This window comes from Microtus oregoni, unplaced genomic scaffold, assembly GCF_018167655.1.
Source record: "Microtus oregoni isolate MIOR12 unplaced genomic scaffold, Mior012 000019F_ref0000042, whole genome shotgun sequence".
NCBI classification, from domain to species: domain Eukaryota; kingdom Metazoa; phylum Chordata; class Mammalia; order Rodentia; family Cricetidae; genus Microtus; species Microtus oregoni.
In genome coordinates this window covers 34063995-34082034 of record NW_024543078.1, presented here as the reverse complement: position 1 = coordinate 34082034, position 18040 = coordinate 34063995, and the positions used below count along the sequence as shown (strand labels likewise).

At 54.9% G+C, this 18040-nt stretch overlaps 2 protein-coding genes across 3 annotated transcripts in view; one reads left to right on the top strand and one right to left on the bottom strand.

The window, feature by feature from the left end:
* Ccm2 (CCM2 scaffold protein) overlaps nucleotides 1–4089 on the top strand; it is a 55609-nt gene extending 51520 nt beyond the window's left edge. For both annotated transcript variants that reach the window (XM_041669260.1, XM_041669261.1), the window contains 3 exons: nucleotides 420–558; nucleotides 1744–1882; nucleotides 3457–4089. In XM_041669260.1, coding sequence (XP_041525194.1) covers nucleotides 420–558; nucleotides 1744–1882; nucleotides 3457–3737 — 559 coding nt within the window. In that variant the 3' untranslated portion in view covers nucleotides 3738–4089. The remainder of the gene's footprint in view (nucleotides 1–419; nucleotides 559–1743; nucleotides 1883–3456) is intronic.
* A 710-nt stretch (nucleotides 4090–4799) lies between these two features.
* Nacad (NAC alpha domain containing) lies at nucleotides 4800–13291 on the bottom strand. Its single transcript, XM_041669591.1, has 8 exons — nucleotides 13032–13291; nucleotides 6684–10472; nucleotides 6445–6554; nucleotides 6296–6367; nucleotides 5898–6044; nucleotides 5648–5791; nucleotides 5401–5523; nucleotides 4800–5321 (listed from the first exon to the last, which is right to left on the bottom strand). The coding sequence occupies exons 1-8, from the start codon at nucleotides 13096–13098 to the stop codon at nucleotides 5307–5309; spliced, it is 4467 nt and encodes a 1488-aa protein (XP_041525525.1). The 5' UTR covers nucleotides 13099–13291; the 3' UTR covers nucleotides 4800–5306.
* Nucleotides 13292–18040: the final 4749 nt, after the last annotated feature.

Below are 18040 nucleotides of genomic sequence, written 5' to 3'. Positions count from 1 at the left end.
CCCTAGAGCCCTGGCAGTCCTTTCTTCTCTGTATCTTCTGTGGCCTCTGGAAGGGCCACTGGGAAAGGCTCAGAGTGTGGTGACTTGCATCTTCCTGAAGCCTCTTAGCTCAACCTTCATCTTCCCAGCCGTCCTGCCCCTCTTTGCCGTCCCTCCCGGGACCACCACCTAAGCAGGCCAAGCCTTCTGTCCTAGCCCTTTCACTGAACTCCCTCTCTTTGCCCAGAACCCATCTCAGCTCCATTGTAAGGTTGATCCCAGGAGTCAGCTACGCCCAGGCAGTTCTTCCTTAGTCTATGTTCTTTGCTTCTAGGGTCATGTTTGTAAGCAGGTTGACAGGCCTCAGCCCTAACTGGGCACATGAGGCTGTGTAGTGAGGAGCTGAGTGGTCAGGGGCCACTCACCTTTTGCCTTTGCAGCTGCTTCTCTGACTCCGGAGATGTGGGAGGCCTGCCGCCCTTGCCCTTCTGCATGCAGGCCTCGCCGCATAGCAAGACTGTCAGCGAGAGTGAACTGAGCACGAGCGCCACGGAGCTGCTGCACGACTACATGCTCACGGTAGGCAGCGGCTCTGACATCTGCCCGCTTTTGCTGCTGTCAGTCTGTGGAGGAAGGGGGCCTGTGGGAGTGGGAGGAGTCTGTGGGAACGGGCATCTGTGGGGGGGTTTCTGTGGGGGTGGGGGTCTATCGGCCCGAGTTGGTGCTGGGCGTTTGGCTGGTGTAGATTAAGAACAACAGCTTCTTCAGGTGCCTAGGCCTGATGCCTCCTTGCATCTTAGATTTGAAAAGTCAACCTTCTAGATCTGTTTACCCCCAGGTCTGCTCCACACAGAGCTAGCTAGCTTCCTTCCCTTCAGCCCTACTGAGGACTTTTCTGTGCTGGGGCAGCAGATCTGTGTTCCTCCTGGTTCTCTGGGTAGTTTGTATGCTGGGCCTGATGACAGGGACATATGGTGGGCATTCTGACCCCATAGCAGGTACACATGAAGCCAGACATGACCAGTGTATCTGATCTGCAGTAGGGCCTGATACCCAAGTATTGAACCTTGGCCACTGGGGGTGTGGCAAGGGTGGGGTCCAGTTGTTACACAAGCACACACACTCACACACTTATCGGTGCCAGCCCTCACTGCTCTGCACTCTCTCTCACAGACGAGCGCACACGCACATATACACACACACACACACACTTATCGGTGCCAGCCCTCACTGCTCTGCACTCTTCCCTCACAGACGAGCGTGTACACACACACACACACACACACACACACACACACACACACCAGTGCCAGCCCTCACTGCTCTGCACTCTCTCTCACAGACGAGCGCACACGCACATACACACACACACACTTAGCGGTGCCAGCCCTCACTGCTCTGCACTCTTCCCTCACAGACGAGCGTGTACACACACACACACACACACACACACACACACACACCGGTGCCAGCCCTCACTGCTCTGCACTCTCTCACAGACCAGCGCACACGCACACATACACACACTCACACACACACATGCACACACGCACACACACATGCACACATGCACACACACACACACACACACGGTGCCAGCCCTCACTGCTCTGCACTCTTCCCTCACAGACGAGCGCACACGCACACATACACATGCACACACTCACACATGCGCACACTCACACACACATGCACACACACACACACACACACACACACACACACACGGTGCCAGCCCTCACTGCTCTGCACTCTCTCTCACAGTTACGTACTAAGCTGTCGTCGCAGGAGATCCAGCAGTTTGCAGCACTGCTCCACGAATACCGCAATGGGGCCTCCATCCATGAGTTCTGCATCAGCCTGCGGCAGCTCTATGGGGACAGCCGCAAGTTCCTGCTGCTTGGTGAGTGCGGCACGGGAGGGTCCCTGGTCCCCTCTGGGAATGTGCACAGTCCAGAGGGGAGGAGCTCCATCAGACATGTCTGTCGCCAAAGCTTGTCTGAGGCTTCAGGATTGGCGTAGCTGTATTCTCACTGTGCTTAGCCCCTTGAGCTGAGCTGGATTGGCTGTGCCAGGAAGCATGACAGGGTCCTGAGACGGGGTCTAAACAAACCCTCCAAGTCAGGAGTGGTTGCTGAAGAGTCAGGGGACTCTTGAAGGGGGTTTGGGGGAGCATGTGGGAATTTGGTGAGTGTAAAAGCAAAGACACCATCTAGATAGAAGGATGAGCTGTTGTCCAAGACCCCTGCAGAGCCCAGCTCATTCCGAGCCCAGTATTGGCAGGGTCACTGACACATCGGCCCCACACCTGGAAGGGACCTTGGTATCTGTGGTTTCCCGTCCTGCCAGCACTCAGAACACAGTGAGCTGGCAATAGCTCAATGAGATCCGTGAGGGTCTTATCTGTGCTCTCAGTGAACCAAGGAAGGTCAGCTGACCTGGCTCCTATTGTCCTGGTGAGCATCAGCTGCCTGCCTGGGGCTCTCCATTGTTGGGAGGTGAAGGACTGGAGACTAGACCCACAATGGTCTAGTCTGAGCTCCTCACTCCCAGCTCAAATAGCCAGCAGGCTCAGGTTCCAGGTCCCTGGCACCCAGCCCAGAATGGTCCTTCACAAGCCTGAAGCCAGCTCCTCCCCAGTTTGTTCTCAGCTGCATCTTTGCCAGCTGTGGGTATAGAGCTAGGCATGAAGGGCCCAGCCATCATCTGAGCACTCTGGATACTGAGGCAGGGGGATAGCTTGAGCTGGCTAGGAAGACTCAGAAAAAGTGGGCTAGAAAGTAGTTGAGCTGTGGGTATCTGCTGCTTAGAACCCTGCGTCAGGCAGGCAGAATCTGCTAGCCTCTAGGCCTTTCTACCACCTCCTGGCCCTCACCTACGCAGGCCATTTAGGGCGCTTTTTCATGTGTTTGGTTTATTTTAGTTTGGGTTTATGATATAAAGTCTCAAGTAGCTCAGACTGGCTGTTTAGGGGAGGATGACCTTGAACTCCTCTCCTCCTCCTCCTTCCTGTAAGGCTCCACCTCAGAGGATTGCTGTCTGTAAACTCCCCCGTTGTGTGCGGGGACTCTTCACCCCGTCTGGGCGGGCCCAGGCTGCCTGCCCTCATCAGGGTTCTGGATCCCCGACTCTGAGACGCTGGTCTTCCTGAGTAGGACAGCTTCCTGGTTGGGAAGGTTACCCTGGGTTTGGTTACTGGCTTTGGCACGAGTCCTGGCTCTGAGGACAGACCTCATTACAAATGGCTTTGTGGCCTTGACTTTCTGCCCTGTAAGATAGGGGCTTTGAAGGTCAGAGGCCCCTGACCTGTGTCATGTCTCAAAGCCAAAGAGGGTGAGATTGACAGATACCAAGCTATCCATAGCTGGGGGCTCTTGTCAGAGTCAGATTTAATTACACCTGGCCCCAGGGCATAGCTTGTAAGGTGTGAGGGTCCCGAGCTCCCCTGAGATGTCACTCTGGGTCATGTGTTGGCAGGTTTGAGGCCCTTTATCCCTGAGAAGGACAGTCAGCACTTTGAAAACTTCCTGGAGACCATTGGCGTGAAAGACGGCCGTGGCATCATCACTGACAGCTTTGGCAGGCATCGCCGGGCCCTGAGCACCACCTCCACCTCCACCACCAACGGGAACAGGACCACAGGCAGCCCTGATGACCGGTCAGCGCCGTCGGAGGGAGATGAGTGGGACCGCATGATCTTGGACATCAGTAGTGATATTGAAGCGCTAGGCTGCAGCATGGACCAGGACTCGGCGTGATGGGTCGTGACAGCATCCACTTGTCTCATACAGCCATCCCAGGCCTTCCTGGCTAGGAGCTAGGAAGGTGCTGCAGACACAGGTGGCTCCGGTGGCCAGGTCCTCTACTGTGAAGGAGTGGAGAGCTGCCACAGGACATGTGCCCCAGCACAGGGCGGAAGCCTCTGTGTCTCTTCCTCGGGGGCCCAGCAATGCCTGTAGCATATCCCCACTCGGGGAGGGCCAGTTGCAGCTGGCAGGAAGAGCCAGTTCTGTCGGCCTGGCCCTGGACAGCTGATATTTTGCACATGATTTTCCTCTTCTAACTCTCAGAGACCTTAAAAAGAAGTTTACTACAATGTGAATAATTTAATCTCCAGTTGTCAAGCATTTTTTTTTTCTGTTCCAGTTAGCTGAAAGCCATGTTGTTGTGGGGGTGGGGGTGCACTCCATCCTGACCCTTGTCTGCTGGACCACTAGTGCCCAACAGTGTCCAGGGCCTGAGTAGAAGAGGTGATTGGTGCTTCTGCTTTGACCCTGAACAAGGGACAGGAGCAGACACTTTGGGAACCTCTTACTCGGCAGGGTTTCCTTTCTTTGCATTCTCTGTACAGATCATCTCCAGGACAGTAGCAGCTCTGGCCCTTTGTGAAGGCCTCCTGGACGATCAGAAGTGAAGGTACAAGAGCTGAGAGTTGGGGCTTCTGAAAGGCTGACTTGGCCTTGGCCCAATGGGCCTCATTCTGTTCCCTTCCCCAGTCAGCTGTTCTCTTAAGCCTTGCTGAGTTCCTTTTGGCCTCTACCCTTCAGACCCCTTAAAGCTCTCCTAGCCACTGAAAGGAGGGAAGTGACCTGGGTTCAGGCAGCCCTAGGAAGCTGGGCTGAGGGGACAACTTCCTCTGTTGCCCACACTCGGGGAGGAAGTGCTGTGTCCTGGGCAGAAGAGCTGTGTGAGGACCAGGACTGTCTCTGCCCTGGGTGGTTGTGGTAGAGCTCCAGGGGCTCTGTGGACACCTCAGTTGTCTCCTGGGTAAGCTAGAGTATCCCTGGGGTCTCAGCAGTCATGGCCTCAGGACGGTATTTGACAGAATTTTCCTGTCATCTGCTATCCTGGGGCTGGTCATGGGCGCCTAGGCCAAGGCAAGACAGTCAAGACAGTTGGAGTGGTCTCTTGATTGACATGCAGCTAATTCTTTCCTGGACGTGTACAGAGACTGAAGACAAGCCGTAGTCCACCCTGTGCCCACTTATGCCCTCATGTTCCCATGTGCACACCAGCAGGGTGTGTGTGGAAGGGAAGGACAGGGAGGACATGGCCATGCTGCTCCAGCTGGATCTGAGAGCCAGAGAGGGGTGAAGGAACCCTGGGGGTGATGAGGGATGTCGTGGGTACTGGGGAGACACCAGAGGGCAGTCAGGTAACAGCAGAGATTGATGGACACTGAAGGGTGATGGTGGCATGGTGATGACATACAGATGATAGAGACTATACCACACAACTGAGGGGACTCCAGAGGGTGAGGATGTGACACTCATTTATTGGGCAACAGGCTGGGGAGAGGCAGAGCGGCCTGAGCTTCCAGTCAGTAGCTACATTGTCAGTTCCTGCAGAAGAAGAGCCAGGTTAAAAGAGGCCTTTTCTGCAGGACCGCCATAGGGGCATCTGGGCTGCGGAAGTGCTCACCATGATGGCATTGACGATGTCGCTGTGGTTGTCCCTCAGTGCCCGCACAGCCTTTGCCCTGGACACATTGGCCTGGGCCATCACCAGCTCGATGTCACGAAGTTCCAGTCCAGCCTCCTCTACCTGGTGGAGGGGATAGGAGGGTGGCTTAGCTGCCTGAGGCCCGTGAGCAGGGTGCTGCCCAGGCAGAATCCCATCCTGCCCTTATTCTACCCCCAGTCAAGTGTTGGGAGCCTCTAGGCCTCACCTCCTCATCTTCCTCCTCCTGCTCCTCGCACTCTGGCCTCAGCCGGGGTCCAGGTGCCAACTCTGGGATCAGTGCTGAGGACTCTGAGGGCACCTTGAACTTCTCTGCTGCAGCTTTGTGTACTTGCTGGGACAGGTCCTCAATCTGCAGTATAGGACAGCTGTGTGAACAGAGCTCACTGACCCTGCTGGCCTTTCCCCAAACCACAGCATGGCTATAGCCTTAGCCTTAACATGACAGCATGACAGACCTTGGCCTCACCAAAGACCACATAGGTGTCAGAAGCGGGGCTCTTGAAGACATCTGGCTTGGCAATGACAAACAAGATGTTCTTGGACTTCTGGATGGTGATCCTGGTGACTCCCTGAATCTGCCGTAAGCCCAGTTTCGACATTGCCTGAGGTGGAGGGCAGGAGACTCAGACCATTTTACCTGTATCTAGGTGGCTGCCGTTCCCCGTGTCAGGCTGACCTCCCTCTGAAGGGCCTCAGGACATCCCAGTGTTAGGGGTGAGGGTTACTAGATTTAACTCAAAGCCCTTTTCGTGGCTAGGATTTCACTGGCCACAGGCTATGAGGGCTGTTCGTAAGGGTGCCTCCCTGTATACATGTCCTCTCCTAGGGCTCTCTGGGGGAGCCCTCAGCTGACCTTTCGAGCCTTCTTCTCGCTGCGGCTTTGCTTGGCTTTGGCAATGGTCTCCTCATTGCTGCCTGCTGAGCCCTGTAGGAAGGTGAAGGCTAAGCATCTGCGGGGGCCGGGGAAATGCCCAGACACCCACCCCTTTCTGGGACCAGCACCTGTGTCGGGCACTGCGCTTTCTGAGATGGGAGGTCCTGCTCATCCAGCTCGGCGGACGACTCCCCATGGCTGTCCGAATGCTGGCCAGAGCCTGGGGCCCTCTGTGAGTCTGGGGGAAGGGGGGAGGTGAGGTATGAGGGCCTCTTGCTGTTGCAGAGGGTCCTCCAGTCCCATCATCCTCTAGTGTCTCCCTAGAAGAAGTCTAGCTGGCCAGGCCCTGACCCCCACATACCCTTACCTTCCTCTAGGCTGTCTTCATCCTCTTGTTGCTCATGGGCTGGGAACCCTCGAGGGCCAGCTGGGTTCTGGGTCCCAGAGGGAGGAGGCACTTGGCAGGGGCTTGAGATGATGCAAGCCAGGTCTTTGGCATCTGTGGGGTTCACCTTGGGGTTGAGGGTGGAGTAAGGTGAGAGGCTGACACGCTGCCGGGCCCCCAGAGGCTTTGTGGATCCCGAGGCAGTAACAGCAACAGGTCCCTGGGCTTCTGCCCGAGGCATCAGACCACGAGAGGCTGGGGGCTCCTCTTCCACAGAGGCTTTCTGGGGAGTGGGACACAGGCAGGAGGCTGGGGGTGTTTGGGATGCCCTGTCGAGGGCACTGGGAGCAGGAGGGTCAGGGTCCAGGAACCTCTTCTGGGATGCAGTGGGCAGGTCACTAGCGGAATTTGCCGGGGAAGGATTAAGGGCACCTGGGGTCCTCTGAGACCGTTCTCTGCTACCCAGGCCTAGCATGGGCTCCAGCTGCAGGAAGGGTGGCGCAGACCTGGCAGTGTCTTCAGAGTAGATTCTGCTCAGTGTGCATGTGGCCCTTGCTGGGGACCCTGGGCAGGAACCTAGCCTGGCTTGCACGGATAGAGCCGCCGGAAGCCTGGGGCCCAAGGTGTCCTTGCTGCTCAGGGCCCTTCCCTCCACAGCTGAGGTCAGCTGTGTCTGGCTGACCTCAGAGCCCGCAGCAGAATGTGCCTTGGAAGTCTCCCCTATACCTTGGGATGCCGATTTAGACCCATTTCCGTGCCCTGGTGCTTTGTGACCTCTGCCCCGCTTGTTCTTGGCCCCCAGGGCTTCTCTTTGAGGTGAGTGGGTCTTGACCCCATCACGTGTTTCAAGACATGCTCCTTGCTTGAGTGCAGATAGGCTCTCCGCTACTTCCTTTCCCGCACAAGATGCAGGCTCAGAGGTCTTTGTGCTCAAGGTGGGACATGGCTCTTCTGGAGCCCCAGAGTTATCAGCTTTTACAGCTGGCTCTGAGCCATTCTGTTGGGCTGGCTTTGGAGCTGGGAGTGCCGAGTCTAGAGGGGGTTCTGCATCCTGCTCCCTGGGCACTGGCTTTGGTCCTAAGGCCATGCCTGATTCCTGATGGACCTCAGAGGCTGAAGGCTTTGTCTCTGTGGTGTAGCCTGTTTCTCTTTGCAGTGTCTGAACGGTGTCTTGGACTATCAGCTCTGGGTCGGAGATGGAATCTGTATCTTGGGGGGAAGGAGGTGCCATCTCAGGGGTGTCCTGGGCTGCTGTGGCATTGCCTTCAGCCTGCTGGGACACCAGTGTGGCTGCAGCCACAGGTTGTAGTTCTGAGGTTGAATCTAAGCTTTGCAGGGGTGAAGATGATGCTACTGGGGTAACCTGGGGTATGGTGTCACTCTCCTCAGTCTGCTGTGGTCCCAGTGTGGCAGCAAGCACAGGCTCTCTGTCTGAGGTGAGATTTGAGCCTTGCAGGGGTAGACACGCCATTAAAGAGTCCTGGGGTACTGGGGCAATCACTTCATCCTGCTGGGACCCCAGTGTGACCAGAGCCTCAGGTTCTGAGCCTTGCAGGGGTAGACATGCCATTAAAGAGTCCAGGGGTACTGGAGCAATCACTTCATCCTGCTGGGACCCCAGTGTGACCAGAGCCTCAGGCTCTGGTTCTGAGCCTTGCCTGGACAGACATGCTATGGGAGAGTCCTGGGATACTGGGGCAATCCCTTCATCCTGTTGGGACCCCAATGTGACCAGAGCCTCAGGCTCTGGGTCTGAGGTGGGGTCTGAGCCTTGCAGGGGTAGACATGCTATAGCAGAGTCCTGGGGTACTGGGGCAATCCCTTCATCCTGCTGGGACCCCAATGTGGCCAGAGCCTCAGGTTCTGGGTCTAAGCCTTTCAGGGATGGGCATGATGCCACAGGGGAGTCCTGGGGTTCTGTGATGCCTTCCTCAGCCTGCTGGAACCCAAATGTAGTCACATCTGTACTCTGTAGGAGTGGAGGCAATGGTGCCACAAGAGCATCCTGCACTGCTATGACACACCCCTCGTCTTGCCGGAGCCTCAGAGTGACTACAGCCACAGACTCTGGGCCTGAGGCGGGATCTGCACATTGCAATAATGGGGCTAAAGTAATAGGGGAGTCCTGGGGCATTGCAGCAGCTCCTTCGGCCTTCTGGGGTCTCACTGAAGCCACAGCCACATATTCCAGTGTGGAGGGAAGGCCCAGGTTATCAGGAAGGATTGGACAGGTGGGGCTTGCTTCTTCCTGCAGATCTAGAATTGGTTGTGCAGGGACAGGCTTAGAGCCTAAAGTTGTGCTCAGCCCCTGCTGGCAGGGCTGGGGCAGTGTGCTGGGTGCTTGCTGAGCAACCGCATCAACTTCTTCGTTCCCTCCCCTGGGGGTGACTGTGGTAGCTTCCTCCCGAGGGTCTGGAGCTGCTTGCAGATCAGGGAGGGGCACGGTAGCTTCAGACTCTCTGCCTAAAACTGGAGCCTCTTCTGCTAGTTCTGCAATCGATTCCTGGCTATTGGTGAGACGGGCTTCGTGCTCTGTCCCCTGAAATGTGACCCTGCTTCTGTGCTCCTGCTCTGTACTCTCGGCACTGGGCTGGGCATGGGGCTCCCCACTGTACAGCCTGTCGTCATCTGCCCCGGCATAGGAAGCGGAGTCCGAGTCCGAGGAGGGGGCTGAGGTATCATCCCGGAAGGCGAAGGCCTCGTCCATGCCCTCGATGATGGACAGATCAGACAGTGACTGCAGGAAGGAACCAGATGTGCTGTCATCCTCGCCCTCTCCGGCCAGGTCTTCATCCGGGGTGGCAGCAGCAGCAGCCACCTCCTCTTCCTCCTCCTCCTCCTCCTCCTCTTGGGACAGGGGTGTCACTTCCACGGCTTCCACCTGGAAGATGAGGCTACCCCGGAAGGGTAGTAGGGCGGCAGGGATCATCGGGTCGTTGGCCAAGAAGGTCGGGTCAAAGAAATGGCCCTCTTGGCTCCAGGAAGAGCTGCTGTCGGCTGAGAGGCTAGACTCCGAGGATGGGGGCTCTGGAGGGTCTGTGGGGTGTGGCTCTAGTTCATCCGCCGCAGACCCTGACGGGGAGAGGCCCCAGTCGGAGGGAAAGTCCAGCCCTTCAGCTGGGGCCAGCAGGCTGAGGGAACAGGAAGGTGATGAGGCCCAGCTGTCCCCATCTGCTGTAATATAGGAGCCTGAGGGTGAAGCTGGCGTTGAGTCCAGTAACTCATCCAGCAGCTCGGCCTCCAGGTCCCAGGCATCGCTGTGGGGCCCATGGTCAGGGAGCAGGCCATAGATGGTCTTGGTGGGAGTGGAGGGGGGTGTGAAGTAGGACTCAAGGTCGGGGGGAGGGGAAGGCACAGGAGGATCACCCTGAGAACACAGCTCCGGAGGTGGATGCAGGGCCATGTGCCCACCCTCCCGGTCCCTGAGCACTGGCCAGGCTGCCCTGGGTGAAGGGATGACCTGGCATGTCTCCTCACCCATCACGATGCGGGGCTCCAGGGTGGTGGGGAGAGGGACCTCAGCAGACAAAGGCTGGAGAGGTAGGCCCTCGGGGAGGACCCCTGGACTTGGGCTACCCTCTGCTGGGTCCACCCAGGTTGAGGCAGCCCCACTGGGCCCTGCATCCCAGCTGGCTCCCTCAGGCTGGGGCCGGGCACCTGGTTTGCTGGACAGGAATGTGAGAGCCAGAAGGCTGGGCCCTGGGGTCAGGGCATGGGGCTCCCGTTGGTCCCCTTTCAGGATGGTGGCATTGGCTGCATCACATGTGAGATCTGTGGAGACAGGAAAGGACACGAGATGCCTACTGGACACATCTCAGGCCACGCCAGGTGAAGAGCTGAAACATGGGACAGCAGGTTTCCATGGCTAAAATTGCAGAGGAGGGCTGGCCAGGGATGGTAGCAGAGATGAGGGTGGCATGGAGGCTAAGTGGACTTGAGGAAGACTTTCCAGGGATGTCAGCAGAGCAGGCAGCTACTGACAGGCTTTATAGGAAGGGGAGCCATGAGGAATGTGTACTAGAAACCCAGGCTTTTCTTGGGACACTTCTACAAAGGTACAATCAGCCATTGTCTCTGTTCAGAGTCCGGTTTGCTATTTCAGCTTGATTTACCTGGGCTTGGCAGGAACAGGGCTATGAGAATCCATGGGACAATGCCAGCTCCTCCCTGTGGCAAGGGCTAGGGTCCCACACACTACGGCTCTGGAACATTCCAGCTCTGCTGAAAAGCAGGAGGTTTGTCTCTAGCCCATCTCTCCCCTACCCTTGCCTATACTCGAGGCCAACCTCAGGTTTCCCAGAGCTCCCCACAAAGCCCTGTATGCAGCTAAGTTTCTGGAGAACAGAGACAGACATGTACCAGCATCTGAGTGGTAGCATCTGCTCCAAAGGGCAGTGGTGGGAAATGATGGTGATCAGGTGCCCATGGGAACAGGACAGCTGAGAGAAGGTTGGCCTCTTCCTCTCCATGGTGGCAGCCACTCATGGTAACAGATTCCCCTGCCATTCTGGGAGCTCCTGGCCTGCCTTGGATCCTTCTCCAAGCCTCTTCAGGCACAGGTACTCATGGGCTGGCATGCCCTCAGCTGACATGCCACATTGCAAACATGCCCATGCCATGATGCCCCGTGAATCTGAAAGTACTTAGGAAGGTAGCAGACAAACCTCTCCAGATGGCAGCACCCATACCACCTCCTAACTTTCTGGCTGCTGCTGTCTTACTGGCCTGTATATCACCACTGAGATCACAGCATAGTCACTGAGTCCCGTGGCTTTTAGCTCAGCCCCGCCAGTGTACTCCGGGTGCTGAAAGCATCATTTTGTAAGCCCCCCCCCCTTTTTTGTGACCTCTGTAACAGCTCCCAGCTCCTCTCTTACCTGGACCATGGCCAAACACACATCGCTTTGAAGTATCCACTTAAAGCCTTCCTACTGTCCCCAGAGTCCTGCATGAGCGGGGGAGGGGCAGTGCCTAGGGGCCTGCCGCCGTGGCAGGCACACAGCCAATGCTGCTGGCTCTACCATGCTCACTGGTGACAGGGCAACATGGCCTGCACCGTGGCTTTGTCTTTCTCAGCTGCTGGGTAGATCTCACTCAGGACGAGAGGGAGGCTGAAGAAGAGACGGCCACTTCCCCCTATATCTGCTCTCAGCGGTGTCAGGGCACTGGGCTTTTCGACACTGGCTGGGCTCATCGGCCTGCAGCTGGGCTACCAGGGCAACCAGGGGTTCTGACAGAAAGGGAAGGGGATCCTTCAGGTCTCTTGAGGGACACCTGGCACTGGAAGTGGGTGTGGTTAGTAGCCATCACTGGGTGTCCTGAAGTCAGGTTCTTGCCATCTCTACTTCTTAGTGTGGCCTCAGGGCAGAAGAAGGGCAGAATTGGGCCAAGGTTAAAATGGAAATAAAAGGCCAAAGTCGTGGGGGATTTTTGTTGTTGTTGTCTGTTTCATGACTCATCCAAAGTCACCAAGCAAGCCAGAAAGGAACCAGCCTGCCACTGGGTCTGGGGAGTCCCCCGCCTGACTTGTCAGTCCCCCAAGAAGAGTAGGGTGGTATCTGTGTTAGCTCTCAGTCAGGCCTCTGGCCCAGCACTGGTGCCATCCCCATTCTTGCCCATTCTGTCCCCAGATGACTTCTTGCACACAGCAAGGTGCCCTTGGCTTTGCCCAAGCCCCACACAGTTCATTTCCAGCAGGGACCATTCAAGCTTAAGAGTACCCTCAGGCCTGCAAGTGGACTGGCTCCCACCAACATAATGCCCCTGCTTCTCCAGCGTCTACATATTAAGACCACTGCCGGCCACGACACCTCCCCAAGGCCTCACCTTCCAGACTCAGCTCTGCCAGTGTCCTCTGGCTGGACTCCCATCAGCCCTACACCTCCTTTCTTAGTCTAGCCGCTTGCTGCCCTGGACACCTAAGGTACTTCAAAGGACCCTCTGGTGGTCACCGGGTAAGCCTGCAGTACCCTCTGGGACTCCTGCTTCCAAACCGGCCACCCACCGTGGGTCCTGTGGCCCCATAGCTCTCTGTGGACAAAGAAACGCGATGTGGCGCACAAGCAAATGGGACTTGGTCCAAAGAGCACCCCCCTCGCGCCAGCCCAGAGTGAAAGACATTGCCCTTCATGGCTTCAGGTTTGGAGGATGATCCCTGCGGCCTCCAGGCTTTCATGAAATCCTGGGGGTGGGGGTGGGGGAAGGATGCAATGTAGAGGGAAGAACCTGTCTGGAAAGATAGAGGAGGGGACTGTTAGGAGGCTGAGGGATGGAGAGAGAGAAAGCCAGAGAAAGGTATTTGGCCAGAACGGGGAGCCGCTGCGGTCTCACCTGTGCGGGATCCTGGCCCTCCTGCCTCAGGCAGCGGCAGTTCAGCACGCGCAGCCTCCCCGGGCATGGCCTGGACGTGTGCCTGCCGGTCCCCCTTCTCTCTGTCCCTCTGTCCGTCAATGTGCTCGGAGTAGCCAGCTCGGCCACCGCCCCTCTGCTGGGGGGGGGGGGCGTGGATGACGTCAGCGTTGCCCCGCCCGCCTCTCAAGCCGAGTGAGCGTGCGCCACCGCGCCAGGCACTGCGGAGTGCCAGAGGGAGGGCGCTCATTCCCCACGTTCATCCCATCACTTCTCTCACACTGCTGAGTCTAGGGCCAGAAGGCTGCGCCCTGCCCCGCCTTTCCAGCAGCATCCAGCATCCACTTGGAGTCCGGGCTCCTCCCAAGGTGACATCGTCTCTTAGTTGGAATAGGCAAAAGGTGCTGCCAGAACCAGGGGTGCGGGTTAATCTGGGGAGATAGATATGTATTTTGCAGAGTGGGCAGGGCTACTTTAATGAGTGATGGCCCAACCTATCGCTCAATGACTGGGCAGAGGACGCCGGGAGTCCAAGGAAGGAGTTATTACCTCCAGGCGCCAGGATGAGCTGAAACAGCAGCTCGGGATTGGCTGGTCGTGGCAGTCAGTCTCCATAGCAACCACCTGTCTCTGTGGCAACGGGAGATGGAGCTGGGTGCGCCAGGGAAAGCGGCGCCAGAGGAGCTCCTGGGCTGATCTTTGAGCTCTAGCTCGGCGATCGGCTTTCTTTCCTTCACCCCTCGGATCTCTAGGCCAGAAGAGAAATGCACCGCACTCTATTCCCGGCAGGGCCTGTGCCCACCTCCAGAGACGATGCTCACCATTTCCCTTCCTGAAATATGCTATTGCTTCCACATCGGCTGTTGCACTGCCCAGTTTATCCCTCCTCCCCTCCCAGTGCCAGGCACTAGGAGATGAATGAATGACACATTGTTGTGTTTGAGCTGGAGTTGGGGAAATGAGCAGTTGTGGAGTCAAAAAGGGAGGGAGCGCCCGTGCACAGGATCTTCTGGGTATACAGTCAGCCTAGGAAGCTGGCCAGGTGCTGTTCCCCACTCCCTTGCACCTGACTCAAGGTGCATCCCTGTGCACGAATGTACCTCTGCTGCCCTTACCCACCGTGTCCGAACAGCTCAGCATCTCCTGCAGAACTGCCCCAACCCTCTCTGTTGCTGACAACTCACCCATCTTTCCACCCGATACTGATATTCCTACCTTGCCTTTATACGCTCCACTTAAAGACCCTTAACTCATCTCCCAAGTTGTTTCCTCCTGTGGACTTAAAAAACACAAACAAAAGACAGTTGTATGCCAACCGCCATCGTGCTGACTGCTCCTTACCATGTTGTCAACATCACAGAATTTCCAGAAACCAGTCTTTTTTTGTGAGGCCTGATACCTGCAGCCCAGAAAAGATGGTATGGTCTTGTCTCTGTGTCCCCCCCCCCCCCCGCCCCCCAAGGTCAATCGTAAAGTGAAGAAAACTAAAATAGAACTCTCAAAGATGAGAAAACAGCCTCGACGTAGCAGGGAACCAGGTGAATGTCAACAGGAAGGCACCCTGCAGCGCCTCATCCGATGGGTGGAGGCCAGGCCTGGTGTTTCTTTACCCCAGTCTGCCTGCAGGAAGACCATGAAACCTTCTCCATTCCATATGGAATCAAGGCCCAGTCACACCAGCAGAGGCTGGTAGGACAAGGGAACCTTCTGGACACCATATTTGTTCCCTTGCCAGCCCTATGGATGCCCTGATGGGACACTGGCAAAAGAAAATGCCACTCAGGAAAGTCAGACAGACGCTCAGGAAATGGTGGATGAAGGATCGGAGTTCAAGGTTATCCTTAGCTACATAGTGAATTTGAGGCCAGCGTGGACCTCATGTCTCATTCTGCCCCCTCTGAAACAAAAACCAAAGCCAAGAAGCGGAAAAGCCAGGCATGCATAGTGGCCGGGCCGGTTAGTTGTGGGTTTTTGTTTTGTTCTGTTTTGTTTTTGTCAACTTGTCATCTGGAAGGAGGGAACCTTGAAAGACTGCCTCTATCAGATTGCTTGTGGGCAAGTCTGTTGGCGAGGGGGAGGAGGGGTTCTCTTTGTTGGTGACTGATGTGGGAGGGCAAGCTCACTGTGGGCAGTATCACCCTTGGCAGCTGGTCCTGGGTTCCTGGGTGGTGTAAGAAAGCAAGCCAGTGCATAGCTTTGCTCCACCATTTCTGTCTCTGCTCATCCTTAGCCTGGCTTTTCTCAGTGGTCAGCTGTGATCAGGACATGTAAGCTAAACAAGTCTGTTCCTCCCCAAGTTGCTTTTCTTTTCTTTTCTTTTTCTTTTTTCTTTTCTTTTCTTTTTTTTTTTTTTTTTTGAGACAGGGTTTCTCTGTATAGCTCTGTCCTGGAACTTGCTCTGTAGACCAGACTGGCCTCAGATTCAGAGATCTACCTGCTTCCTGAGTGCCCCGCCCAGTTGCTTTTGGTTATGGTGTTTATCACAGCAACAGGAAGCAAGCTCATCCAACAGCTGGTACCAGAAAATGGGTCTGTTGCTGTGATGGACGGAGCGTGCTGTTTTGTGGGAGGATTGTGGAGGTATCTGGAGCTTTGGGTTAAAAAGGGTCATTGGGGGGCTGGAGAGATGGCTCAGCGGTTAAGAGCATTGCCTGCTCTTCCAAAGGTCCTGAGTTCAATTCCCAGCAACCACATGGTGGCTCACAACCATCTGTAATGGGGTCTGGCGTCCTCTTCTGGCCTGCAGGCATACACACAGATAGACTACTGTATACATAATAAATAAATAAATATAAAAAAAAAAGGGTCATTGGATGCCCGGAGTTTAATGACCTGTCCCAGAAGTTTGGGAGACAGGAATGTCGAGGGAGATACAGACGATGGAGGCCTGGCTTGTGAGGTTCCAAAGACTTTCCTGGGGCCATCTGTGTGATGTTTTGAATTAAGAATCTGTGGTTTCTGGTCAGCTGGGACTGAAGAATCAGCCATAATTTTAACAAGAGATCAGCACCACTGAAGTGAAACTTTTGCTTTACTGGGACAATTGACAATGGTTAACTGGGGCTGGGGGTGGAGGGGGAAAGGCGTGGTTAAGAGACCAATCTCACTGAGTCAAATCTCCCAAGAAGTATTTTCTCAGGGTCAGCACACAGAAGCCATGGTCCAGTAGGTCAAGGCTTAATTTCAGGCTGGCAGTTGACTTAGTAATATGTAAGAGTATCCCACATGACTCTGAAAGTTTTCTACTGGTACTGAAGACACGAAGGGTTTATGGAGAGCAGCTGAGAACCCACTGTATGGAGACACACCAGGTCTGTGGGAACACGAAGAACAGCAGTGGGGCTGGATGTGGTGGTGGCACATGCCTTTAATCCCGGTACTTGGGAAGCAGAGGTAAGCAGATCTTTGTTTTGTAAGTTTGAGGCACCCTGGTCTATGCTTGGCTCTAGGACAGCCAAGGCTGTTTCATAGAGAAACCCTGTCTTGAAAAACCAAAAACCAACCAACCAACCAAAAAATAAACCAAATCACACGAAAACCCAGCAGTGGGTGGAGTGGCCTGAGTCTATGAGACAAACTGTTAAGTATTGCAGAGCTCATGATGTCAAAGCCCAGATCACAGGAAGTCTAGACGTTAGCCACTGAACTACTTACACTGCTGTAGTTTGGTTATCTCATTGTAACCGTGCCCTCTTGGAAGAGGAAGTACTCTATTTTGGATTTTTACAGGAGCGCAAAGTTAAGAGACTGGACTTTAGGGGGGTTTTGTTTTTATTTTTTTTTGAGACAGGTTTAACCACCCTGGCTGTCCTGGAACTCACTCTGTAAACCAGGCTGGCCTCGAACTCACAGAGATCTGCCCCCAAGTGCTGGGTTTAAAGGCATGGCATGTATTACCACTGCCCAGCTGAGAGTGCACTTTTAAAAGACTGAAGTTTTCAAGTGTTTGGATTTTTTTTCAAAATTTTATTTATTTTTTGAGACAGGGTTTCTCTGTAGCTTTGGAGCCTGCCCTGGAACTCACTTTTTTTTTTTTTTAAAGATTTATTTATTATGTATACAACATTCTGCCTCCATGTATGCCCGCACGCCAGAAGAGGGAGCCAAATTTCATTACAGATGGTTGTGAGCCACCATATGGTTGCTGGGAATTGAACTCAGGACCTTTGGAAGAGCAGCCAGTGCTCTTAACCGCTTGGGCCATCTCTCCAGCCCGGAACTCACTCTTGTAGACCAGGCTGAACTCAAACTCACAGAGATCTGATCTACCTCCCTAGCGCTGGGATTAAAGGAGTGTACCACCATGCCAGGCCCAAATGTGTGTACGTGCACATTACTGAATATGTGGAGGTCAGAGAACAGCTCACATGAGTTGGCTATCTCTTGCCACTGTGCTGGTCCCAGGGATTGAATTGAGGTTGTCAGGCTTGGCAGAAAATGCCTTTACCAGCTGAGCCATCTTGGTAGTTCCAGAAAATATGTATTTTAAAAACACCCTTAGATCATTCCTCAAAAGAGACCACTTTTCTAGTCCATAAAACAGTACCAACATATTTAACAGCAGGGCTTGGTAGTACGTTCCAGGACAGCCAGGGCTAACCAGTGAGACCCTGGCTAACAAACCCCAAAGGAACTAGGTAGTGGTGATGCATACCTCTAATCCTAGCACTTGGGAGAGAGGCAGGTGAGTTCTAGACCAGTCTGGTCTACAGGGTTCGTTCCAGAACAGCCAAGGCTACAAAGAGAAACCCAGTCTCAAAACACACAAATAAAAAAAAAAAATCCAAAACGAACAACATCATCAACAACAAAATACCCATACCATCATGAATGCAAAACAGAAATAAAAAGAAAATAGGAAAAGAAAACTTCATGCACCAAGCAGGGTCTGAGGGGCCATAATTGCAGTTTTTGGGAGGCAGAGCAGAATTACACGAAGTTCAATATACATAGTGAGTGCCAGGCCAGCCAGGACTACCTAGTGACACCCT

What these genes read in the sequence shown, in the direction of transcription:
- Nacad (XM_041669591.1), bottom strand. Translation starts at nt 13,098, where the DNA reads ATGCCCGGGGAGGCTGCGCGTGCTGAACTGCCGCTGCCTGAGGCAGGA. An exon ending in AGGGCCAGGATCCCGCACAG is followed by an intron (nt 10,473 to 13,031) that starts GTGAGACCGCAG and finishes CTGTCTCCACAG; the next exon opens with ATCTCACATGTGATGCAGCC. An exon ending in AAGCGCAGTGCCCGACACAG is followed by an intron (nt 6,368 to 6,444) that starts GTGCTGGTCCCA and finishes ACCTTCCTACAG; the next exon opens with GGCTCAGCAGGCAGCAATGA.